This window comes from Ooceraea biroi, chromosome 10 (genome assembly GCF_003672135.1).
Source record: "Ooceraea biroi isolate clonal line C1 chromosome 10, Obir_v5.4, whole genome shotgun sequence".
NCBI lineage: Eukaryota > Metazoa > Arthropoda > Insecta > Hymenoptera > Formicidae > Ooceraea > Ooceraea biroi.
In genome coordinates, this window is record NC_039515.1 from 2,348,102 (window position 1) to 2,375,782 (window position 27,681).

General features: G+C 40.5%; 2 protein-coding genes and 1 non-coding gene across 3 annotated transcripts; 2 read left to right on the forward strand and 1 right to left on the reverse strand.

Moving 5' to 3' along the window:
• Positions 1 to 392: 392 nt before the first annotated feature.
• LOC105278418 (serine-threonine kinase receptor-associated protein) lies at positions 393 to 2,871 on the reverse strand. Its single transcript, XM_011337491.3, has 5 exons — positions 2,533 to 2,871; positions 1,660 to 1,958; positions 1,345 to 1,574; positions 1,071 to 1,207; positions 393 to 962 (listed from the first exon to the last, which is right to left on the reverse strand). The coding sequence occupies exons 1-5, from the start codon at positions 2,645 to 2,647 to the stop codon at positions 751 to 753; spliced, it is 993 nt and encodes a 330-aa protein (XP_011335793.1). The 5' UTR covers positions 2,648 to 2,871; the 3' UTR covers positions 393 to 750.
• Positions 2,872 to 4,249: 1,378 nt separating this feature from the next.
• On the forward strand, positions 4,250 to 4,322 carry Trnaf-gaa. Its single transcript has one exon. It is a non-coding gene; the product is annotated as a tRNA-Phe (tRNA).
• Positions 4,323 to 4,959: 637 nt separating this feature from the next.
• Positions 4,960 to 27,572, forward strand: LOC105278417 (kielin/chordin-like protein). The gene is made up of 4 exons (XM_011337490.2): positions 4,960 to 5,390; positions 20,877 to 21,019; positions 23,247 to 23,538; positions 23,949 to 27,572. The coding sequence occupies exons 1-4, from the start codon at positions 5,321 to 5,323 to the stop codon at positions 24,161 to 24,163; spliced, it is 720 nt and encodes a 239-aa protein (XP_011335792.1). The 5' UTR covers positions 4,960 to 5,320; the 3' UTR covers positions 24,164 to 27,572.
• Positions 27,573 to 27,681: the final 109 nt, after the last annotated feature.

Below are 27,681 nucleotides of genomic sequence, written 5' to 3' on the forward strand. Positions count from 1 at the left end.
TTAGCGGGAGATCGCATCGTCGGAACACATCGAGAGAATACGTGAACGTAGAAGAATCTGCATGGAGCTTCTTCGCGAAGCGGATCAACGTGCGATTGACGAGAGAACGAGCAACAAGACTTGGAGCAACTTTGTCGCGTTCTCCGTGACGGTTATTACGTCATTGCCGAAACTGGGATCGAGGATAGTACAGATAAGTACAGAGCGCGTCGAGACGGACATGGTGTCACGCCAGAGATTCGCGCCGGCGCTATCATCTCGCGCGATCGGAAGGAGCGTTGGCCCGAAAAAAAATGAGAAACGCGAATGTTCGTCTTGAACTTGTCTTTCTTTCTCTCACGTTACACCTCTACCTAATTTTGTATTATAATTAATATGTGACATGTATAATATAATGTTAATAAATGTTAATATTTCTTTTTCTTCTTTGTAGTTTCTTTTTCCCTGTGATATATAAATGACGATCGTCCAGTGCGCTGCCAAGGGCACGGATTTGGTCCTCTCACTTTCCGTCTTGCAGGAGAGTGAAGCGCGAGACCTCGACGGAGGCGGCAAGCGGGGGTCTCCCTTTCCGAGGTTTCCATTATTTACAAAGAATCCCAGTACCTAACGCGGTGACCCAGAAAGGAAATCGCTTCGTTCGATGCGTTTGACGCAGAGATCCAAGACGCTCGCTCGATTTTGGTCCAAGATGTCCTTCGTCTCCGAGTTGTCTTGGGAAATATCCGGGAAATCCCGTTTCTCTTAGGCTTAACTGGCAGGAACTTCTTGCTTGTTGTTCACCACGGCGACGTTCTCCTGTATCGTTGGCGTCTGCTCGATGCAGCGCCACAATCCATAGGTCTTGCCGATCACCGTCTGCCACAGTCTCAGAGTACCGTCCTCCGATCCACTGGCGTACAATTCACCGTCCGGCGAAAAGCGCACGCAGTGCACAGGCCCGAAGTGACCTTTAAATGATTCTGCGAACGCGAATCGTACAGCGTATGTAAATTACAAATTATGACGAATCGCGTGCAGTCAAAATTATCTTGAAAAATTCATGTACGTGTGTAAAGAAAATATCTTACCCAGCTCCGCTCCCGTGTTGTAGTCAAACTTGTACATTTTGAAATCTTCCCCACCGCACACGAACATAGTGCAATCTGGATGCAGACTAGCGCTGTTAACTTGAGTCGGAGCGGCAAACTCTTTTATCTTGGTCAATCTAGTGAGAAAAGATAAAGATTTGAAAATTAGAAAAATCAATTTCTAGGAACAGAATGTGTCGTCAATTTTCATCGTTGCAACGATGTTGTGGATGTCGTAATTGTTTTAATATTAAAAAGGACGAAATATACATACTCTTTGCTGTCCCAGAACGTAACGATGTTTGAGTGGGTCGTGGTGATGATGCTTCCGTCTTTCGACACCTCCATAGAGCTTGGAATTGCGGGGAAATCCAGTCTCTTGATCTCCTGCCCGCTGTTCCTGTCCCACACCCTCAATGTCTTATCGTCCGCGCAGGTAATTAAGGCAGAGTTGTTATCGAAGAAGGTGACGTGTCTGATACCACTCGCGTGACCTGAAAAGATCTGAAAGACAGAAGAATCAAGACATTTTAGGAGTTTGTGTTAATAATTACTCTGCATTTTATTGCCAGTTAATTTTTTTACTCACCTGCGGAGACGCTTCCGGTTTATTAAGATCATAAATGCGTACGAGTTTCTCATTAGAGCCAGTGCACAGATGATTGGAATCGGTACTGAAGTTGACCGATTTAACTATGTGATTGTGTTGGAAAGAATGGACCTCCTCTCCCTTGATAGCGTCCCAGACTTTAGCATTGAAATCAGCTGCACCGGTTGCAGCTCTGGTGGCCTGTGGATTTAACGCTACACCCCACACTGCTCCTTTATGTCCCTCGAACGTGCCGATCCAATCTCCGGTATCACCCTGTCGCAACATGGGCTTGCCATCTGGAAGAAATTAAATCGCTCTGATATATACGTACAAATAATTTTACAAATAATATTTAATAAGAAAGATATAAGTAAATAAGTAAATTAATTTATTTTCTTGTAGGTTCTGATAGATTTAGAAACAAAGTATAAAATATCAAACGTCGTAATACGTTGTACGAAAACGTTTGATTAACCTCGGGTGTATGTACGTGAGCTGACATCGTCAGTACGACCGATTACTCAGGGATGTATTCCACGCCGTAATTACACGCGTGATCATTGAGAGTGCCCTTCACACGTTAACCGCCGCAAGCAGGAAGAGAGATCACGCGCGCCGTCAAGAGCACGAGGTGCCTAACCTCGAAAGTGTCTTGGAACCTTGGACGCAGCCGGAAAGAATTGGGCCAAGGCGATCGAGAATCGAGCAGCGCGATCGAAATGATCGAGCGGAAAAGAGATCACGACGATGTGTCGGTCGGATGGTCGAATGGACAGACAATAAATAAGTAAACAAATAAATAGGTAAACCGGACAAACCAGCCAGCCGGTTTACAATTTTCTTTACAACTGCAACAGCGATTCGCGTTACCTTTGCACGCCGAGATGAGATAATATCCGGACTCGGTGACGTCGGAGAAGGCGAGATGCACTACGGGCCTCGTGTGGCCGCTGCACGTCAACGGGGTCTGTCTTAGGTTAGCCATCGTTGTTCCCTATCGTGCTACCGCCTATTCTTTCCTCCCGCTTGCCTCGTCGGTGCGTTCGTCCACGCCAGGATGTAATTCGTGAACGATGAGCGAACGGACGGATAAAACGCGTCCTTTCGGTTGCAGCGGCAACAATGAAAACACCCGTTGTTCCCGCAGCAAACCGTCACAGCACATGCACGCCGCTAGACTGAGACTGACTGATCGAGCACAAGTTGCAACAGCGCGTCGACTACTCGACTGTCGATCGCCGCGCACCGGCAACCAGCTTCAGAGCGCTCGACTCGGGAAGAGCCGGCCCCGTCACTCGTGCGCGCGTTGCCTCTCCTCGTCTCTGTTGTTTTCTTTTTTTCGTGTCTTTTCCTGTTCCGAATACTGTTTGTCTTTTTCTCGAGACGTCGAAATCGTTATTTACGCAAAGGAAGAGTAGACGGAGCTCTTGCCTTCGATTTTCTTTCGTAAGTGCACCTTTACGCGTACTTCAAGATACAGATTTCTCGGGATTTCTAAAAACGGCGGTGCTTTAAATTTTTCAATGCGTGGAAATAGCATAAATAATATATGTTTTTATAATATAAATGTATAAGAAAGATAAATACGTGTATATAATTTTTATATAATATAGCGAATATATATTTATAAAATACATATGACATTCCAGTTTTTTTTATTATTCGACCGAATTAATGCATAATTGTTCGAACACAGCTGCGCACCGAGAAAACGCACCGAGCGTTGAGAGTCCAAATTACTAACATGCTAAAGAAAGAAATAAGCGGCTGTCTCGAAATTACATGCACGTAGCGCGTAATAACATGGCTGTACTTCGCAATTGCACTGCTGCTCAAGGTTCAAACGTTTTGCGCATTTTGGCTAACAATCGCGAACAATCGAGAGATACTTGGCATTGTGGAATGGAAAGTTTCGGAGCAAGCATTTCCTTGAATTAAAATAAAAAAAACTATATTGCCATACCTGTTGCTTTTACGGACAAGAAAAAAAAGATTGTAAAAGACTTAATATAACGTCTTTTACCACCGTTTTCCTTTTTTAGCATTGCAACATCAAGACGTCTTACTCTGGCCCTGTAAGGTTTTTTCCAACGATTCTCCTCGAATCTCGGCCATGAATTAAAACACTCGACCCCTCTCTCTTCTCTACTGCTCCGAACAACCTTAAATACATAGAAATCCATAGAACGTGTGTTTTTACAACGTGCATATCAATTAATCAAAGTTTAAAAAAATATCGGAGAGTTTCGAAAACGCTGCACAGCATACAAATTTATTCCAGAATAATCAATAAAGCGACATAATTAATACTATCTTGTCCTGTAAATAATACCTATCTTACTAAATTAGATATAAAATTGTATTAAAGATTTAAAGATAAAAATATAAATAATATACCAAAAACTCAAAATCAAGTAGATTAAACGAGAATCGTATAATTACATTCATTATGTATAATTTCATAAATAAATAATATGTAGAAGTTATCAATGTGATATCAACATTTTCGTAAGAAATAATATGTAATGAATTATTACACAGTACAACCGCCGCAATTTCATCCTGAAAATGGACGTTATTAACAACAGCCGAAATAGCTCAGTTGGGAGAGCGTTAGACTGAAGATCTAAATGTCCCCGGTTCAATCCCGGGTTTCGGCAACAGGCGATATATTTTTACTTATTAATTTAAGTTAATATTTATAGACATTAATTATACAAATATCGATAATATAAATTTTCAATTAAAGATTTAGTATCTTTTTATTGTACTAAGCAACAATGATTTCGATTTTATTTAACACGGCTTTTTTAAGAGTGGATAATCCGACTTTGCGCTCTAATCTTTTAACAAGTTACTCTCTTTTATTGAAAGACGCAGTTGATAATTTCAAGTGCTTCATCCGAGATCGTTTATTTATACATTCTTTAAATATTCTTTCGGTCAATTTCTAATCCACGAGCGACAATACGACGCGATAATTTAATTTAATTTTCTTCAAGCATGAAAGACTTGACTCGATGTTCTTTGACTTTAACAGCAATTACTCGAGCCTGAACGAAACCAAGTCAAGCTGCTGTTTGCACCACGAATCCCGAGTCCTTTTCAACTTCAAAGACGTGCACTGCGCCCGTCGCGTCGTCGCGCAACCCGCGCACGGGTACGAATTAAGAAGCCGCCGTTTTGGAACATCGAGCGGCGGCGTTGCGCCGGTCGCACGTGATTGGCGGAAATGCGACGGCCGCACGCGCGGAATCGCCCGCACCTGACGCCTCGCGATGAGTCGCGAGGCCCGCCGAGCGATTGGCCACTCTCAGTCGGTGCTTGTCGTGCGCGGCATGAGGATGCGGATTGGTGGATGCGCCGGCGGAACCGCACGTTCACGTAGGACGGAGTCCGTTTGAGTTCGTTACGGCGGCAGGTTGTCGCATCGTCGACAGATCGTTTCGGCGAGGCGGAATTAATTGTTGCCGTTAAATGTCGTAAGCGTAAAGGGGCGATCGCAAGGGACGAAGGCACGCGCGCGCACCTGACGCTCGTCGCTCGCGGTGTCGCGACGTTCACGTGCGTTCCTCTGCATCTTCGTGACGAGCTCGCGCCGAGCGCCGACCGGCCGACACTTCGAATCCGGACGCCGCCGAATCCCGACGACGACGCGATGGGCCTGCCGCGGACGCTGCTCGTCGTCGCCTACCTGCTGCGCTGTCACGTCGCTCGCTCGATAGCCGGTGAGTTAACGAAATTTATCTCATTTGCATGTACACACGTCGCGTCGCCGAGTGCGTCTGCACGTATTTCGGGCGTCCCGTTTCCCTCTAATTGCTGCCGGATGGAAGGATGTAAACGGACGTTCCCGGTGCTTTCTCACTTTCCTGGTATTTTATTTAGTATGTTACGTGTTTGAATGTTATTTAATTAATTGTTAAGTAATTAAATATCAAACGAATCTGTATAGGTATGTAAAATGTTTAAATGTGGAACTGATTGTGGAGTCAGGCGTGACGCCATTAAGGAATGAATATTTATAAAATTGCGTTTATAAAATCAACGTAAAAGCGCACTGAGGTGAACGCTTTAAAGAAACATCGTCAATGTTTTTATGGTTTATATCAATAGACTTTGAATATTCAACTAAAGGGAAAACAATCGTTTATAGATATGTATTTAACTAAAAAGCAGGTGTTTTCAATGTACTCTCACTGTCAATCTCAATGTTTATTTTCAAACAGTACAATAATAGTACAATATTATTGCGTGCTAGTTTTCATCTTTTGTTACATCTATTTTTGCACGATTGCTAAAAGTTCATTTGCATACGATCAATCGCTGTCGATAATTTGATATTGATATAAAATTATCGATATTTTTAATGTTTTACCTTGAATATGAAAGCATTTAAAGCAAATTTAGGGCAAATATGTCGATATCTTATAATATGATTAACATTGTTGCACGGTGGTAGAGAATTTTCGGTGAAATTTGACGCAGATTATACACCGGTAGTTGCTGCACGTCGTAGATAAGACGCTTAGCACCGCTCGCTGGTACATTTACAAGTGCATTTCCGGTGGTCGCGACACGTAAATCCGCTCTGCAAATTCGCAATAGTCGGTTCGTATCCGAGCACTCTCGCTGAAAGACTTTCCACGGTTTCATTTCCTCGGCTCTCGCCCACGAAAGGAAATGTTACCGCTATCTGGGGATGCATTATTGCTACCTAAATGAAACAGAGATGGGCATGATTCGAGCGAGTTTCTATCTTATCGCACATAATGTAATGTGTATCTCACCATTACATAGTATGCATTATCGATATCAAGATTTCCACAGAAATTTTGTATATGATTTTATCCAGCATATGTAGCATGAAACTTATCCGCCTAAAATTTACTCGAGCTTTCTCTTTTAAAAACTTCTTCAAAATTACGTGCTGGTCTGTCAAAGAAAACCTAAATATTTAAAAAATAATTATTATAATTTGTACATTGATTATATTCACGATTTTTAGATGTCGAATTCTTTTTTACACGTTAGAATTCTAGGTCGAGCATTAGGTAATTTTTTAATAATTAACGTAAATATTACGTAAGTACATATTTATAATTTTAATCAGCATTCTTTGTTATCTGCTGTGCACATTATATAACGCGATGTGAGAACGTCGCTGGGAGCGTTAATTTTTAATTGACATTCGTTTCTTTATTTAAGTAGTAATAAACACCGTGCATACGTGTACAATTTGCGTACGTGTATCTGAACGTTTACGCGATTTACAAGTATGCCAATTAGCGTGGCGTCAAATTGTTTAACGAACGGAAAAAAAGAATAAGCAGTATACCGTTCCTTCTTTTTAACGAATAGGTCTTTTCGATAACGGGATAGTCATTCAAGAATTCTTTTGAAGCCGCGATCAACGGCTCCTCGTTAGCAAGGTGTCCGCTAAAGCGTCATTAATTCATCGAATCAGCTGTGTTGTTTTATCTCCACCCCCTTCCGTCTCTTTCCACTTTCGAATAAAATTAATCGCGGAATAGTCTGACCTGCAATTAAAATATATAACATATCGGTTTAACACAAATAATATCATAATCAAATATGTCGTTAATACGACGTATCAATCGTGTGGTATTATCGATTAAACTAGTGAGCTCAAAGTAACCGCAAATTATCGAGCAGCATGTTTCACGCAAATTAGACATGTAAACGACTCCTTAATTCTCTAGATTTCCCTGGAATTATTTATAATGTCGAAAAAAGAAAGTGTGATGTAAAATTATAATGCCTCATATAAAAAAGATTTTATTAAAAGCAAATGGACAATTAATGACTCGAGTTTTATTCGGCGTAAATAATATTATAATTAGTTGGATTAGTGATGTATTGTAAATCGCAGTGAATGCAAAGAGTTTTTCTTTTTCGGTCGGTCGATTTGGCTTTATGACGAACGATTTTATGGTTATTTGAATTAAATAGCTAAATTAAATTCGCGAGTCAAGAGGGGAGAGAGTGCTTTGTATAATAGAAACCACTTGACACAAGCGCTGGCGCAAAAAGCTGATTTATTTCGACGTACGAGAAAAAGAATTATGTGCGATTTCTCGCTTCTGACGTTATAATCCCGTGTGGCGGTGACTAGTTCGGAGTCTTATCAGCGCGGCAGCCAGCTCGAAGATGACTCGAGGAGAAAAAGGGGGCGATCTCACGAGATCGAACTGGCACATTTATATCCGATCACGACTCGCCAATCTCGCTGTATCAGGCTTTGACCGACTTAGCGAGCTGTCTCTTATCTGCAAATTCCTCGATCAATTTCAACTCAATTTTTCCTTAACGAAAACGCTGGGGAAAAAGAAAAGAACGATAAAACCTCTGTGTTTGTTCTTTGTTTGATATCAAGAAAACTCCGCTTTGAACTTCTTTTCAAATTGAAATCCAGTAAGAGTACTTAAGGCCATTGGACTTAAAAAGATTTTAATCGTAACCGTAAAGCTTTAAGCAATTTGACCAGTTATTCTTAAACGTAGTAAATATGTTTGACCGCATTTAATCAGTTTGCTAACGACTTTACGATTAATACTAAAATCTTTTCATATTCGCGAGACATATAAGTCTAAGTTTTTTGTATGGGACATATCCTATATTAAATACGTAGATTGCAAAAGCATATATACGAAACGTGGTAATTGTGAATAAAATTAAATACTTTATTACTGAGAATTTCCTTTAAGACATGCATGCCTTAATAAATCCTAGAGGTTTAACGATACCGTAAAATACCGTATTTTCCTCCGGCAAAATTACAAAGATTGCAAAAATAATTAATATCGAAAATTGGAAACCTGCCACAACATTAACGATGAATCATCGATGTTTCCGTTAAGGAAAAATTGCTCCGGATCCGTGGATGAAAGATGATTCCCGCTGGTACTTCCATAGCGAGGTACAATATCTGCCGGCTGCGTTAACAGACACACATGCGAAACGGTAGCAGCGAGGTCGAAGGAAACATTGGTCCAGGCTTCCGCAAAACCCACCTTGCCGTTCGTCTGAGACGCTGCGCGCGGTTTCGCGGCGGAAATATCTTCGGCGCGTATAGCGGCGACTATAAATCCGCCGCCCTTCAAGAAGATACAGTTCCGAGGATAAACGGCGCGGTGTATAAGGATAATTTAATGGCCGCGAAGGCGACGGACCGTGAGTGAGTTATCCCGCGGTCGTGTGATTGTGCGGGACGGAGAACCGCGGAAATAAAATGCGCCCGACCGGAGCACGACGATAGAGAAAGAGAAAAAGAAACGCTATTTGCGAGAAAATGATCGCTCGTTCGAATTGACGGCCTGACGGTTACGGGAGGCGGACCATTTTCAGGGATACTCGGGTTTTTACACACGCGGTAAATATTGTCGTATCCTGAGGACGCACTCCAGGGAAGCTTATTATTTCATTGGCATTTAAATCGACGAGATATCGTCCCGCGATATTTCTCGCGCGCGCCTGCCTCCAGGGTATGTGTTTATTGTAGGACACATTAGCGCTAAATGCAGCAATCTGGGTCAATGATTATACATACATAGATAGGATTTTCATATTAAATGAATAAAAAGGTAAAGGGGATTATTTGGAGCACTCGGATTCGATTTTGAGTATTTTTCGAAAAATGTAGAATCCTCGGATATATGCGGTGACCTATATAATTTGCCGCTGTGTCGTACCGCGTGATGCGTGCAAAATGTGAAACACGGCAAACGTGAGCCAGCAAACGTGGAATTAGGACATTTAATTACAAGAGCGTAATGGGCGTCTCAGTACCAGTCTTACTTCTCTCTCTCTCTATCCAGACATCCATGCACGACTTCTTGCTTAATTCTGTGATACTACAATTTTTTGCAATTACTTTAGTAGTGCAACCAGGCGAAAACACGTTCCGCGTCTTTGTTAGAAAATTAAAATGAAATTTGCTTTTGATCTTTCTTTAAGCAGTTATCGTTATTTAATTTCTTCTCCATGATGCAAAATAAGAAGATAAATTTAACAACAAAATGGTTTACAAAAAAAGAGGAAAGATTATTTTTTATTCGATATAACGGCATTCCGCATCTAGAGAGAAAGAGAAAGGATAAACGTAAAACTTCCGCAAGGCAAATCCGGGCTAATTTAGCCGCCCTTTTGACTCTTTAAACGCGGTCGTTGATCGGCGTTGCACGCCCACGCGATACGGAAATGGAATAATCTGCGTAAAAATTGAGATTTAAAAGCTACCCGCCCACATTCTCAGTCACTCGTGAGATTCGCATTCGCGCGCGGATAATTGCTCGACTTTTTTGTCCCAATGTCTCTCCGTGTGCTGCTTTTAGCGAGAAAGATTCCTAAATGATGCAGCGTGTGTATCGTCGTGTAAACGCGAGACAATAGCGCTCAGTGCGAACGCGTAATCACGAAATGTGTTTTGCATTGAAGAAAGTCACACATCAAGTTTCCGAATCGTTGGGAGAGGAGAGAGACTGAGATGGGCATTGCATTGTACGTGATTTACATCATATAATCAAAGGTACACATATGATGCCAGTTTGGAATTTCAATATTTAAGAGGTTTACATTTCCTTCTCCTGCCTTACTTAGGAAAATGAGGTTGAAGTTTTCTGTATTATATTATATTTTCTTATATTGTATATTCGATTTTATTACGTAAAATATATATATATTTATTATTATTATTATTATTATTATTATTACCTGAATACTTTACAAGATACAGTATTTTGCGACAATTATGATATAGTATATGAAAATATTCACATATTTATTTTTACGTTTAATCTACTTTAATTTGTTATTTTATCCATCATGCAAACGAAATTTTTCGAAACGTCTATTTTAAATACCAAAAAGAAATATCTGTCGTGTTATCATTTAGCTGGCAGCGTACTTTTACATGTGTAGCTTTAATTTTAATGAAAAGTAAAGTTGTAAAGGCTCGGCTGCGCTTCGATATTCATTGGAGCGATAATGGAAAGTTAATTAGAGTACCAATCTCAAAAGTGCTTCTTTTCTCCAATTTTAATTTTTTTATGATAACCAATTGTTGCGGTTTGATTATCGTCGCAGTCATTTATAATCATTATTTGTCAGTGCACAGGTCGCTCCGGATGCGAATTAATCGCGGCACGATACGTGCGAAATCTCGTCAAGGCGCTTCGCGTAATCGCCTTTTCCGCATGGAAGAACTGCATGGCGTGGCATGACATAGTGTGGTGTGGCGTGACGTGGCATGGCACAGTGTGGCGAAATTGCTAGAGGTGTTAAGGATACTCGTTTCAACTCGCTGCCCGTTATTCACGCCCGGTCATTCCATATTTCACGGCGCGCGAAACGCGCAACGCTTTGTGAGTCGGCGAGTGAATCTCGCAGCCGGGAGCATTTTCAAAATGTTACACCTGCGGTCGGGCCGACGGGCCGTGAATTTGACGGTTACAATATATTTTAATGCAACGTCAAGCGGCGTTAACCACTTTCCTCTTTCTCCCGTTGCCGCCAGTAAATGTACCCAGTCGTGCTCTCTGGTCATCGCAAGCGTAAGAGCAGCGTGATTATTCCAGGCAATAGTTGGGCAGCAGTTAGCCCAAGGACCGTTTGTACAATTCCGCATCAATTCCGCCGGACCATGTAAACGTGTAATGGCCTTAACTCGTAATGGTCTCTTTAGCCTCTTCTGCAAAGCGCTCATGTAATACTCGCGGAATATCCGTCGAGCCGTTATTACCATTGGACTCGGTCCCTCGAATAACCAAGGGATCAATCAGCATCCTTTGGAGAGAACGTCGAGGGGCGATCAGTCGCGATTATTACTTACGGCACGCGCACGCGGCTAAGAACAAAGAGGTTTTTTTCGAACACTACTATGTTAATATTTGATGCACGCGGATGCAATAGCGCGAAATGCAATTTCATCCCTCGCTCGCTCGCGGCACGAATGACTTTTGAATCGCGAACATTAAATTGCCGATCAATCGTTTCCAATCCAGAGAAGTTTCGGCTCAACCCTGACTGAACACGGGGGGGGGGAGGAAGGCGCTCTTCCCTCCCCCTTTCCGTAATCGCGAACTATTTCAATAGCCGGAGTTCGATAACTCTTGTGCTCGTTAGCGCTTCGAGAGGGAGTACGCACTCGCTGGTATCAGAGGGAAAACCCAGTTGCTTCAGGGACACACCGAGTATGCCCGCGTGCACGATATTAAATGGCGGAAGGAAGTATTCGAGTGCGCGGGCGGGGTAAAAAAAAGAGCCGCGAGAATGAGAATTCTTCGTTCTCGTGTTTCACAAGGGCGCATTTCCCTTTCTCTCCGTCTCTCTTTCTCTTTCTCTTCCTGTCGTTAGCGCGTTTTTCCACCATTTTCCCCGCACCCCCGGAAATTATGTCTACGTGCCGTAGATGCGGTGAATTTGCTCGCCATCGTGATAGTGCACATACTCGCGGGGGATAATGTCGGAGATAATTTTCTTCGCTCCTCCTGCTCGGAGTATTTCGGAGTACTTTTGTTTTTTAAAGCTTGCGATTTATGATTCGACGATTATTTTCGACTTGAAATTTGAAATGTCACGAGGATTGCAACGCAACAGCAAAAGCGACGCAAATCTCTACTACGAAAAATCGGGAAATTTTTGGAGTTACCTCCATCCTGAACGGGCATATCGATTCCACGTGTTTTGACGTTGTCACTTTGGATTTTATAAATATCGGAATGATTCCAAAACGCCTCGCATTTTGGAACCGTGGGCGATAACGTCCGGTGATTGTTCGCAGCACAATTGGATTAGTTGCATGATTTATACGTTTGATCGGATATGCGGAATAGAAACGGCCGCACACGGACATTTCGTGTGCACGTATCCGTGTATATCTCTTTCATTGTGCATTTATGAATTGCATGTAAATTTTGATACTTTATCACCGTTTTCGTAACTATTTGACAGACATATTTGTCTTTGTTTTTAAGCACATTTTTTTCCACTTGATTGTTTGTTGCAATTTGCGCTGCATGTTATAAATTATTATTAGAAATTGTTTAATCGCGAAAGGATTGTGATGCGGAAAATCAGACAATTATCGAGTATCGAATTGAAGGATTGTTAATCACAATAATCAATCTTCATAAAAAGATACAACATTCATATTTGCACATCGTCTAGAGATAGAGAGATATCGTTAAGAAGAAATTAAATTTGAAATAACCATATCTGATTTTCAAAACTCGAGTAATTTAAAATGCGCATGGAGGAAGCTCGTCGCTTAAGCAGAATCCGGTATTGAGAATACATTTCAAGCTTCTGTTTTATCTTACATAATAGGTACAACGGAAATGGAAAAGAGGAAAGAACTGCAGCTTTATTTAGTAATTGTGCTTGTCCGCAGACATTTTGTAAGATACAATGCGAGCTTCGAACGCAGTTTCTAAAGCGGATTCGTGCTTACGGTGCTCCTTTTTCCTATTTCGATACATTTCCTTTTTCTTATCCAATTGCTATTTGTCTCCAAAACGTCATTTCGATCGGTCCGTAATCGCGATCCCCCTATTCGCTCCCTATTCGGTTCAAATGCTCAAAACGCTCAAATCGGTGCGCAACCCCCGAGGGATAGCGTGACGCAGCCCAGTTCTCTCAAGCCACGATCTTCGGCGGTGATTTCACGCGAGATCGAATCGGTCGTTTTAATCGAATCCGCTCGCGAAAATTTGCGCGCGCGACGCTAACGCGCAGCGACGACGCACAACCCAATTTCGTAATTAAAGCGTCATGCCCGCACCTGACTCCCCCCTCACCCCGAGGGGTCAATCTCGAGGTCCGGTTTCGCGTGAGATCGTAACGACCGAGGTTGTATAGCCCGTCGTAAACGCGAAAGGGTTGATTGTGCCCGTTCGAATTAAGGGCGGCTCCTTAGCAGCAAAATGAAATCATGAGACGCGTTTCATCCGCTTGATTCGTCGGGTATGCGTTTCACTGTATCTCGTTACGACGACGAGGACGACGAGTAATTTAATACTTCTTAAAAATCATTTTATTATATAGCGTGTCTGAGTTAAGTGTTTGCACTAAGTGCAATTATGTCTAGCATAGATATGAAAGATTTTTCCGAGCTAGACAAAAAAAGACAACTTTATTTTAAAGTGTCTTTCTATGTAATGAATTTAATTTAAATTTCAGTCCGCTTCTGCAAATAAATATCCAAATTTATGAATAATTATTATTATAGTGGTTAAATCCTTGTGAAAAATCAAATCACTTTCAATATTTATGAATCGTTTAAAATATCTAGCTTTGCAAAAATTGTGGAATTAAATATTTAACTATATTACAAGTCAAATATTCGATTTCAATGTATCAAATAGTTGTGTCATAAGAATGATACATTTTTAATATTGTGTGTACTACCGTTGTATCGCAACAGTCATTTTTCGCTACGTATATCCAGATAAAGGTAACACATTTTGCGTAATAACATGATCGAAGTAAAATGTTCCATGTTAGACGAGTACTATTTGAATACTAGGTCATTATTTTAGACGTAAAAGTTCATCGCACGGTCGTTTGGTCGGACTGATCGAACTGATGGAATTGGCGTAACCTCGGCCAATTTTAGCATCGCGGAGAACTCAAACACGAATCTTGTGACAAGACGATGGTTTAAATATTGAGAGTAAATAGTCTCTTGCGAAAACATGGAGCAAACGTGCTTTATCAAGTTACAAAATGAATTTTCTTTCTCCACGGTATCTCCACGGTATTTCTAGTCTCACGAATTTCGTTTTATGCGTGTTCTTCGGAGATTTTGTCTTGTAATATTTCACCGGATTCATCATATAGAAAAGTAACGTTTTTTTCATCGTTGCATTTGTTCTTTTTACCTTTATCGATCCCATTTCTATTATCCACAATAATAATCTTCCATTGCTTAATTGAAGACTTAAAAACAAAACTAACAATAAGCACTAAAAGAACGAAGAATAAAGTAAATAGCTGGGAAAATGCACCTGCGCACATATTTTATTTCATCTTTTAATCATTACTGCGACGTTCTACCTCATTTTCATTTCGAAATTGCTGCAACGATCTGTGTAATTTCTACAGCCTTAAATACGTAAATTTCGATAATTAATTAATCAATAAAGACAGGCATTTAATTTTGCAGGGACTCAGATGTTCAGGCTCTTGGGGTAAAAGCCACTTAATCAAGGGACAAGTCCGTCCTGGCAATAGAGAAAATAATGTATAACAAAGGTATCCCCGAGTGGATGTCTTTTTAACCGCAGCTATTTTTGACCAATCTGGAGTCGATCTCTTTTGTAGCAAGAGAATTCGTCAAGACACTTTAGCATCAATTACACTTTTACTCGTTTGTCTATATCGTATATTTTCACTAACTCTAGATCCGCCCTTGACTCTTTATTTCATCGCTCATTAATTCTCGTTTGAGTCGAGAGAAAGTCACTCTCAGATTAATGAAGGAATCAAAAAATCTGAGAGGTACGCATTGGTTTCTGCAGTAACACTTCTCGTAAACGGGATACCGTGTGTGCTGAAACAACGAGGGATACGAGAGCGAGAGAACAGGGGTGGAGATTGATCGTACGCGAGGAAAATTGGATGGCACGTCGCGCCGCAAAACAAATGAACGTCGTGGCCTGGCCACGTGATTAGCTATCAAGTCCTGGGACGATATACCGAGATATTAACCAATCGAGCTTGCAGTTGGATGAAAAGGGCGCAACCCCCCCGCGCGTCACTCCATCGTTCTGCACACATCGCTATCTGCGGTGTGTACCCGCGGGACGATCTCCCATGTATCCAGGGTATCAAAATTACGGATGGGCAACTCGGCGAATCCTTCTGTTAATACATGAACGGGCAAACAAGAGCGATGTATACATAAGAGACGAGAGAGTATCCTGTGCCTGGAGTATTTAGGGAAAAGCATTAAGACCGCGAGAGTAATTCGGAGAATAAATTATTAGAGAATAATTCAAACAATAATTGGAATAAATAATCTGAATAAATTGCTAGAAAATAATAGTTCAAATAAGTGATCTGAATAAATGATTCAAAATAACTAAATCAAATCAATAATTCCAAATTTAATTTGAGTAATTTTAAATCGAAAAACAATGAATAAATGAATCGAAGACTAAATCGCTATATAATCAAAAATTTTAAGTGCTATGTGCAGGAGAAGCTAATCAATTTTCAAGTTATCGTTCTACGGCAATAAAAATAATTATTAATGTAACCTATGCATTAAATATTTTACAAAAAATGAAGAACAATAGAAAGACGAAAGACAACAAAGAGAATGAAAAATATTTATTCCCTGCAGCAAATTATTTCTTTTTATTTCATTTGCCATTATTGCCGTCGTTAGCGTTCGTTCATCGTGAAGAAGTATTTTCGGGCTTGGCCGGCTATTTTTATCCGTAGCACAATGCGCGATAATGACGCGACGCGCCAATTCGTTATCGGATTACGAGAAGAATATGAACACATTTCAATCGATCGCGGAACGTGAGATTGGAGCGTAACAATGGACGAGAGTTCGTTCCACGCGGACTCCTCGTCCAGGAGGAATTACGACGACGAAGAAATCCGCAAAGCGAGCACAAAGCGAGCGAGTCGGGTTGCTTTTTCTGCGTCGCGTCCGTTCTTGCAAACCGCATCGTCGTGGCGGACCACCACGCGAGAACGTGGAGGATCCCCCCGCCATTCAGAAGGTTCCTTTTGTCTTTACCAGTTTCTGACGAAAGCATTTTTAATTAGACTCCTGAGTGCCCGCGGCCATGCCGCAACGTATAGCGTGTCATGCCGATGCGAGTCAAGTATGCGGCCGACCAAGTTTCGGCTGCGCTGCAAAGTGTCTGCCGACGTGATGCAAAAACGTTTATCAGGATTTCAATCGAGCAATTCGGCACGACTTTATCGAGTTCAAGGTTCCGTCAGGTTTAGGCTAAATGTACGTTTTAGTGTATGCGAAAAATTTTTGGGCAAATGTTGCTATATATTTAAATCGCTCATATGCTTCTTTCTTTGAGCAATTTAAACACTTGAGTTTATTTATAATTAAAGCTCGGCGCGATTAGATTTATTCAATCATGTCGCAATTGAGGTGGAAATTAAATGCTTCCACATTTACCCACATATCTGTAATATCGAACACGTGGTCGTTATAACAATTTTATTCCCCGTCTCGCGTCTCGCGGCGACAGAAGGACGACACATAAAATCCACATTCTATCGGAATTGATGTTGCTATATAAATCGGGTATTGTGATGAAGCTCATTGCGATTGGAAAAAGCTAGGCGATCGATAATGTATTGATAAAGACATAGCACCATAACGAAGCAGTGAATAATGTATCCAGGCGAGTTATTCACTACCTAGTATTTTTTAATGAGCGAACACCGGAACGGAACGAACGAACGCCATTAGGAGGAGCTTGTCGATTTGAGCGAGACTGATCGAATAAATATCGTATGACCATTTGGATTAATCGATGTACGGAATGACAATGCTCTCCGATTGCTTTCTCAGATTCTAATCGGATCACTCCCAGAAGTTGGCGCGAAAGAAGTTATTCGGTCCCATCAGTTATTCATTTCTCCATCTTGCAGCCACGTTTACGTCTCTTGCTTACTCCTCACCAGTCTATTCAACATTTATTGCCAGACACTAAGTCCCCGTGGGAAGTTTATTAGTTTGGAGCTCAGTTTTCGGTGTCTGGATCGATTTGGATGATGTTGTCGGCAGTTATGATGCAGCAGCGCGAAACCGCACAAGTAAATCAGGAGTAAATCAGATATATGGAGTTTCCTATATCGAATCAATGTCCGTCCGGTATCGTCGACGTGACAGCACAGTGACTACACTACGGAAGCATCGTACGTCACTGTAGTACGACAGGACAGTGATTAATCGGAACGATGATGGAGACAGATAGCTTTGAAGTAAATCCGTGTCGGCGCGACGAGTTTCACTTGTCGAAATATTCTATTTTTACATTGTTAGTATTGTATATTGATCTTAATGTGAGTCGAAAGGCTGGGTTGGGTCGGTAGACTGGGCTTTATACAACTTTAATTCAGACGAAGGAGAGTCATGTCGAACATCATGTTCCACAAATTGAATCTGGTCGATTTTTATTTATTATACAGTATTATTTTTAATTTTACTATCTTTATTACTTGATTTTTGTAGCAAATCCCAGAGAAGTAAACATCGTATATGGTTTCAGTGAAGCAACGAAATTAAAGAACGAAATGAATGAGAGAATTTCATGCGCGCTTATTATAATGTCAGTCATCCAATTAATTTTCCTCTTTTGCAAAAGTATTATCCTCGTAGTTTAGTATTCACTTTGTTGTATTACATGGCACGATCGATCGATGTTTTAATATCGGCGACGCTACGAAATTGGAAATAATCGTGCGTAATTAGCATTCGTTGGTAATTAGTTCGGTATATTGTGTGACTACAGAGGAACACTACGGTGTTTTGGCAAACCGATTGCGGTCAATTAAACTAGAGACGATTCTGTGACACACTCGAACGATTGACGTCTCTCCATATTATTGACCACACCATAGCTTACCTATATCGTACAGTGTTTCGGTGACGTAATTGGAAAGCGAGTGATTCTAATACAAAAAAATTGAAAAATTATTCCGTGTTATCTCCTTTGGAGACAATGTGATTGAGACAACAAGTTAACTAGCAGAAGCCAAAGTATCAAAATTCCTTTCATTTTTTAATAAAATGTTATATTTTTTATGGATATTTTAATAATGGCTGTTGGAAGAAGTTCGATAATAATAATATTTTGGAAACAAAATTACGCGCTGAAGAGAAATGCGATTCTGCACTTTCGACTTGTTCTCTCACGTAGAATCAGTGTTCCCGGTGTTCTGTCACGAGTAACATCGATCACCCTCTATGTCGCAGTGATCAGGTAATCGTGAGCGCAAGAGAGTATAGCAGCTGCGCTCCGGCGGGCATCCACGAGATTGACGGATCTGTTCGATGATCGATACCTGTGATTGGCACACGGCGGCGCGTACTGCTGCGATAATGCCATTTATTCTCAGCAGTATCCACAGCTCGGCCTCGTGCAATATTCGCGAAACGGCCGTGTAACTTTCATATTTGCGTGGTCTCGATGTAAAGCGACTCGAGCACGCACGTGAACGACAGACATTCGACCAAAAAATGAAAAAAATCGTATTAAAATTTTGCGAATTTTATATATATATGTATACGGTCAATAGAAACTTTTTTTACGCAGAAATTAATGTTAAAAGCGGAGGAAATTTTGAGAATCTCGTTAAAATAGATTTTCATCGCGTCGCTCGGTAATCTTGTTCGCGTTTAACTTCGTCGGGTTGAAAAATTTCGCTAATTCCACTTCAAAGCGCAAGTGGATTACGATCCTCCCGTAAGATTATGAGATCGACCCCCTTCGAAGTAAGGGACCGTGATAACCGCTGGCACTCCCCGGTTTGCTCGCAAGAAATGAAATACGTTCGAAATTTGGCATGTTTCCAACCCCCGTCGCAGTTTTCGAACGAGCATCTTCATCCGAAGGTTTTTGCAAACGCTCCGTCAGTATGTTTGCGGTATATTCTGCATTAATGAGTACAGAGTATATGCAGAGCTTTGAGATAACAACGCATAATTATACCTCTGAAACTGGGGATGGTTACCCAAGCAAGAGTTGCTTTATCTCGACTGTTTATTGATGATACAAATTTATTTCTTAAACTCGAAACGAGTAGAAAAACATCCGTAAAATTCCGTAAAATGTCTTAAATGTCTTAAAAGGATAATTCTATAAATATAAAAGAATAATTTTCGTAAAGAAGTAGCTGTAAAAGAAAAGTTTTGTGTAAAAGAATATTAATTTAGAATATCGAATCCCTCTTTTTCTTTGCTTCATATTAAAGACCAGGACCAAAACTCAATATTACAAATAGTGCAAATAGTAATTTTCATTGCGATACGATTGAATTTTCATACGATTGATACATGGATATTACAGAATGATCCTACAGAAATCGATTTCTCGTTGCGAGGACCGAAGCACGTAACGGTGTTACGTAAGCCTTACATTACGTCGTCCTCATGGTGCTCGAGAGCAGTCACGAAACTCGTGAGTTCGGTATTTGAATAAATATGAAGTAAAGATGCGGCGGAGCAGAAAGGGCGCGGTAAAAGGGTCGGTTTTCTTGCGGCACAGCGCGGCGCGGCGCCTCGTTCTATTTTACGCCATTGTGATACCGCAACCAACCCCCACAGCTCTTCGATTTCCTTGAAAGCTTTCAAGGAGGCGGAACGCTTTGCCCCGGCCTCTCGCGCTCGCAAAGACGGTTGATTAATGCCCCGGCCAACTCGTTAAGTCGCCGGATAAGTTGTTCTTTGAAAGGTCAATATTTCGATGAGGAGCCGACCACCATCGCCGCATTCTTACGTCCAAGTAGCGTAATTTATCGGGCGATTAATCGGATCCTACTCCGAAAGCGATAATTTGCATTCGGCCGCCGAAAACGGGGCACCATCTCGCTTTATTAGCGAAGCTTCATTGCCACCGCGAGCGAGAAACTTATCAAAGTGGAAAAGATAAAAAAGAAGGGATTGGCTAGGTAAAGACTCATTCTACAAGAGAGATTTTCTCAAGAATCATACGGGGATTCTCGTAGCGAGTCGTTTGTATTTGTTGAGAAAGCACAGTTCGACGAATCTGTTATGATTACTCGTTTATCTCTCTCTTCATTTCTCAAAGAAGTTTGCTCTTGAAAAGAAAGAAGTTCGTTCGCGGAAATTGTAAATTCCGAGTTGTGAATAACTCGAAACATTGATTGCTACGAGAAGAGCGCAAATTGGAAAAGCGGATTTATTCTAATGGTTCCGTTCTGTCTCAATATTAAGTTATTAATTATTTTAATTTCGCACTTTAATCGATTATTAATTAATTTTGAATTCGATTTAACCGATCCCCGATTTTTAACACAAAGCTGCAGCAGAAAGACGACACATAAAAAATTGAAATTGATTTGTAGTTGATGGCTCGGTATCGGAGATTAGAGATAAAAGGTGTTCGTTGCTCTTCCATTCTGAAGATCGACATTTTCGTTCAATTTTTCAGCTATTGATGATCCACTATGTTCAATTTTGATTGCAGCACCGGCAAAAGCGACCAGCCAGGTCCTTCTGGGTGAAGTTGATATTACGCTTCGGAACGACGGCGATGGTGACGTCACGACGGAGGAGCCGTTTCTCAAAAAATGTATCGTAGACGGGAATGCCTATTCGCACAGTCAAACGGTAACGACCGATAAAATAAATCAATGATTGCCAGCAGGAAGTCTTTTCTAGGTCTTCTCTTACGGCAAGCAATTAAGGAGAAACGTTGGAAACGTTATTTCCAAGTCTTTACAGAAATGAATAAAACATCGCTCATGCGAACACGATTTAATGAAGAATATTTGTAATAAAAATATCTTTTTAACGTAAGAAAATGCAGGATTGCAATACAACAATTGTGACTTTTTGGAGGGAATATTTCGTTCACAGTGGAATTAGCATTTTGTTTGTCTCTAAACACAAAGATAAGATGTAAGAGATTTTTATGAAATCACAGTTATCGTTAAAGTATTGTTGCTCTACAACGTTATATAGCAATGTTCGGGTTTTGCAATAACTGCCTGTCACTATTTCCAACGCTTCCCGCTAACAAGTCGCGTTTGACAAATTGGCGCTTGCAGTATTTTACTAGAAACCGTTCTGTATTTGTAGTTGAAAACGGATGAACGATATTTTTATTTCCTTTTTTTTCCTTTACAAAAAATTCCGCTAATCGACGTCGCCGTTATTCGAGCGTACTCTGGGGTCTCTAAATTTCCAGTTTGTCACTTTGCGATAAATCCTGGGCCATTTGTTGTCGCGCAAATTTGCTAATTTATCTTCCAAATTAACTAAATGAAATCGATGCCCGGTGCATGCACGGAGCATCGTTTCCGTAGACATACGGCTGTCTCTTCTCCAGTATATATACCGTCTATCTAATTAGTAACGGGTACGTCCATCTAATTAGTAACCCGGCTTAGTAGCTTATAACACGAACGTCGCGAGCAAAGAGCTCGCAATTCTCGGTGGAGGTTTATTTTGCATCGTGACAGGTAGCATGGACACTGTTTTCTTTTTCTTCAAGATTCACGTGCCTAACCGAAATAATCCTTAGTAATGAGACGGAAGAAAGGAGAGCATTTATTATAAATAAACCTTACAAATTGCAAATAAAAGACTGACATTAAATACCCAGACAGCACAAGGATGTCCTAAGGACATCCGAAGAACATCCAGGACGTACATGTGTGATATCCTGAGGATATCCCATTTTAATCCTTGGATCTCCTCTGGATGTCCCGAGGAAGAGGAAATGATAGCCGTATATGATCCTCTGGAATATCGAGGGAAATCCTATGAAATATCCTAAGGATTTCTATAGGATATGTTTGGGATATTATTCGTACGTTTCAAGGACGAAACCCATACAGCACAGAAGCTCCAGGGGACGTCGCAGGGACGTCCATAGGATATATGTCCTAATTGATTTCTGTGCTGTATGGGTATTTATCAATTCTATATATCAGTGCCTCAAAGATAGACAGAGTTAAGTCACATTTTTGTAAAAAAATAGATTTTTATATTTTATGAATTACTCTCTAAATTTCGTGTAGTGGAATCTCACTCTTTTGGAATGAGATATCACTTCAAGCAATAATGATTTCAAAAGAAAAGAAGAAGAAAAGAGTACTGGATCGGTTTTCCGGATGGTTATTTATAAGGTGATAACGCAAATGTTTCTTGCGAGAACGTCACGCCTGGCCTGGCCATCTATCGATCGCTTGGTGAATTAGAGGCGGGAATCTCAGGATATCCTAGATGTGTTTAGGATAATTTTAGGACGTTATAAACTATCTGACATAATATAGACAGGCCAGATATTTTACAAACATCCTGTGGTTATCCAGTGGATATTTATGGGATATTTATATTTTATTACAATATTCAAAATTTCTAATTATGTTAAATATTCTACATAATTGAAAATAATTATAAATGCATACTAAATTTTCATAAAACAAGTTTAGAATCATATCTTAAAACATCCTCGAAATATCCTGAATCGTCCTGGACATATTCAGGATGATCCTGAGGACATTTTGTGCTGTCTGGGTAATATTCCTTAGGAGGGATCCAATTGAATAAATAATTATTATTATCATTACAAAAATTCTTTTGTGCCTTCCAGCGTTTTGTTTTTATTTTATTTTGATTAAATACGCATCTGTTTTATCTCTCGGAATTTTTAATCTCTTATAAAATAGAAAAGAGGGGAAAGATTTTCAATGTTTTTTCTGATCTCCCGAAAGAATGACGCTGACATATCTAAAGTTCTTATCTTTCTTTCCCTTTCGCCGTTCTCGTTCTCCATTTTTCTTTTTAACTTTTTCCTACTTTTCGTTGACTCTTGTTCGCCTTCTTTCAGATACCATCTTACGACTCGAATTCACATTGCCTCTGCGTCGCTGGCGAGGTTTACTGTTGGTGGCAGAATTATAATCCGAGCACCGCCCCGTCGCTTGGCCCGTCTTTCCTGCAATCGACTACGGTGGAGAGCAATTACACCCCATCCCTCGAAGTGAATACGGACATTATAGATGGTTTCGAAGCTTCCGGAGATCCTGAATCGCCGCCGATCAGCCAGCAAGGACACGTGGAAGTTAACGTCACTTCGTTGACCACGGCGTCTCCCGCACCGACTATTTGCGTCGTGATGGGTATCAATCGATTGATTTATCCTAATTTAGTCTCAATATTTTAGCAAACCCTCTAATTTTCTTATACGAGGCAATGTTGTTTTATAATATCTATTTAAAAAAATTAAAACGCGTTTAAAATATTATGCTATTGTCACAAATATTTGCATAATTTGCATAATTTAAATTCGTCAAATTATACAACTTGCGGAACTTTGTTCGTCAATTTAAATTATCGTTGCAAGTATTTATAAATTAATTTCAAAAATTTACTCTTCTTTACGTGTCATAATACTTGACTTTATATGCTACACGCGAGCCTATATATGTGCACTGCATGCAATGCGTTTCCGGCTTTCCTTTATAACTCTGAAGGAAGGTACGTGAAAGAGAAATAGAGATCCGTATGCATCGTGTGACTTGAATTATAGGAAGGGAGTATCGACAGGGTGAGACTCTGCCACACTCAACGGGGAACTGCGTCGAATGCAGCTGCGGCTCCGAAGGGCGCGTCGAATGCTCACCGAGGGACTGTGTCGCGTTGCGACCCGAGATATTGGTCGCGCCTGATATACCGGAGGCGCCCGATAGCGATTTCGAAGTTTTCAACCTGGCGCGCGATCGCGGCATCGACGAGAGCTTTTAGAGTCGGAACTCCCACAAATTCGCCTGCCTTTGAATTGATGAACAGCGACGTCGTTGACACTGTTGAGAGGCCAGTCGTCGTTTTAATTAGCCGCGATCTTAAGGACGGTTTAAAGGAGGCTAGATGATATTGATCCCCGATAGAGACGCGCACGATGGAGATCCTCTCGATGAACCGAGATGAAAAGAAAGCAATCCTGAATTATACAGTTCATTGAACGTTGTGAATGAACGAAGATCGGCAGAGAGGGATAAATCTCTATTAAGTTCGAAATCTCTATATAACGTTTATTTTGTAATCGCATAACGTTCTTCATCCCATACTCTCATAGTTTTAATTAATCTGAATGTAAAATTGTACTTGCAAAATTTGCGTGTTTGGAAATTTGCACGCTGACACGTTGAGTAATAATAATTGTACGTTCGTTTTTCTACGTAAGAAAGGATCGCCTTCTCTCGGGGATGATCGAGGACGTGCCTTCAGTTTCTCGTCTTACGTCTCGCGGACGTATCCAATCAAAACGGCGTTGAAGGCATAGTCCTAGAGCGTAGGACGCCTAGCGTAGATCTTTTTCTATAAGACCCTCAACGAGTGAGAACAGAGAGCCTATTTGGGCTGAACATTTTTTACGTAGACGGCCACATCGTTAGTTTTCTTCTCGGGTACTAGAAGAGACCGAGAGTATACCTCCCGCGTAGAAACCCCGTGATAATAATTTAGCGCTCGCTCGTTTATTTCTTAGAATAAGAAAGACAGCTTGATATATCTTCTTTGTGCTGCATGCGATTGCTGTTTTATAATTTAACGTGATTTGAACCGAGTAGACACGTCTTGTAGCTTATTAGCGATTTGTTGGAAATCGAGTATATTCGTATTCGCGCAAATTTCGATGAAAGAATGTGTTTGTAGACGTCGGCCTATGATCTATGAATTAATAATCAAGCAAGGCGTATCGGCTCGGGAGCCGGTACTAACTTGCGAAAAGAACGATATTACTGAGCTTAGTCGTTACTTAGTCGGTCGTGATAATTCGACTTGAGAGACTCAATAAATAATACTCTTCGTCATATCTCTAATCATATCCCGATTGGTTTCTAGTCAGATATTCTAGTCGCAAGATCGTGTAATTTATGCGATGCATTTAAGGATATACGATTATATATAGTCACGTTGTATATCCATGTTGTATATCGTATACAATGTGTTTGGTTTAAACGGGAACATCACGGTGCTGAAAGAAGCGGTATTTTTGGGATCTTTTGACGAGGTGCGACGTAACAATTGCGACCTAACTTTAATGTAATCCTTCTATCGCGGATTTATCCGCAAAGGAGTTTTTCAAATTTTTAGCAGCTAGAGGAACAATTGCGTTTAAACCAAGCACACTGTGTACTCACGTACACGATCGAATGCGTCAACGAGTTACCCTAGTAATAATAATTTATGCGATATACACGAGAGAAAGATTGAATAGTGATAGGAATGTTCGCATGATATATGCAACCGTAATCGTTTCCCTTATATACCGACTATTTAATCGGATGTCATTATGTACCAATCAAACCGGGCTATAGCTCCTATTTTCATCGCGTGATTGGCGTTCCGAGTGCGAATAACTGGATATCTCCCGTTCTACGCGAAACTTGATTTTTCGCTGAACAAGCAAGTGTTCTAGCGCTTGATGCGCGGTGAATTTACGGAGCTGTTAGATTACGAAGCCAAGTGGAATAATCGTATCAGTGAAGAAAAGGTAGATAACGAATCCCTTCGAGACATACTCGACTCAACATGCACAATATTATACATTATATTCGTATATATATATATTATATATATTATACATTATACACATATTATATAGGTCACCCGAGGAACCAAGTACCAAGAGGTAAAACGCGTTGCGCGTAGTCCGCGTACGATAACGCGAGATTAGGAGTAGTTCGATAAAGTCGCAGTTTTATATAAGCGAACAGGGCGGACGTTTACTTTTACAGCCAGCCCCCATCTCCTTTGCGTTCGTTTTAGTGAGTAACGTATTTTGTAAGTTTCCCCGACTAGTTTCCGAAGATTGCACGCGTACTACTCCCTGCGACTCGTGGGTGATATGTAGAACAGCCAGGTCGTCTGAGCGTACCCTACTTTTGTACAGACGACCGGCGATTTACGAGCGACCCCCGCGCCGAACGGATGAAGCGTATTTCCAGAATATTTTGTCACGTTGGAAAATTTATTTCGCGAGGATGCGAGGTATATCTCATATCGAGAGTATAAGTTTTTAGTGCCCCTCCCTTCGCGAGCGGGAAACCACACCGTGCGAAAGAAAGTGATGACAGGGCTGTAGTTGTGTACTTTTACGACGACGGACAAGAAATCGATTGTTTATAGATAGTCACGTAGGGTAGATAGTCTCTTCAATGTGATATACATATCCCGAAGATAACTTTGTCTAACACTTTACAACTTTGCGTCACAAGGGATGCGTTTGATCTTTCGGCAGAGCTGACTGAAAGTCTGGCTACTACTATTTATTTCGACAAAGATAGAGGACAAAGCAGAGTAATAGGAATGTTAACGTTTCTCCAATTTTTTTGTTTTTTTAAAAAGGATAGAATTGAAGAAACATGACAAAACTGAGATAGAGAGCAGATAGAGAAGTAGAAATACATTTTGAAATCTTTTGTCTTTCATGTAATGGTAATGGTTTTTATAAATTTAAAATTGGAGTTTTAAACTTAAAGGGAAGATTGAGGATATATGAATCAAGATAAATAGAAAAAGAATTTCTGTAACATTAAAGATTACCTATAAGATTATTAATAGATAATTTATATCCTTTTTAAATATAATTTATTCTTTTACGTTGGAATCAGTTTTATCTGTTCTTTCAGTTATTACATTTATATGGCATTTATCGACTATCTGTCTTGATTTTTGAGTAGTTATTATAAATATTCGATATAACAAAATATTCGATATAACATGTGTGTCAGATTGTAACAAAGAAAAATTGTCAGCAGAGAAAAGTTACAAAGCTATGGAAATAATATTTTTGAATGTCCCACTTTACAAAGATTAGTTGTGAAATTAGTTGTACGAATAGAATATTTTCCAGCACCAATTACCGACAATCCACATCGAGTCGACAACGTTAGAGTACCCCTTTGTGCGTATGCGGACTTGTGAGTTTTTTTAGAAAATTCCTCGTAAGACGAAGGTGGCACACGGGACCATTTCTCGGTGGAAATGGATAGATCATCCATTAATTGCTTTTAATTCATATTTGAGTAACGATCTCGTACGTCTTCCAGTCATGTCATGCGCGCGCAATTGTGTCTATATTATATTTCTGGAATTACATGTCTTCACAAAAAACTCTTATACTCCAAATAAAGAAGAATCTCATGATATACGTAGCGTAACGGTTTCGTTATCCTTTCCATTTCTGCTTTATTTTATACATAATATTATAGGCCCCTTTCCAAATATTTTTGTATTTATTATAAATTACTTAATATGTG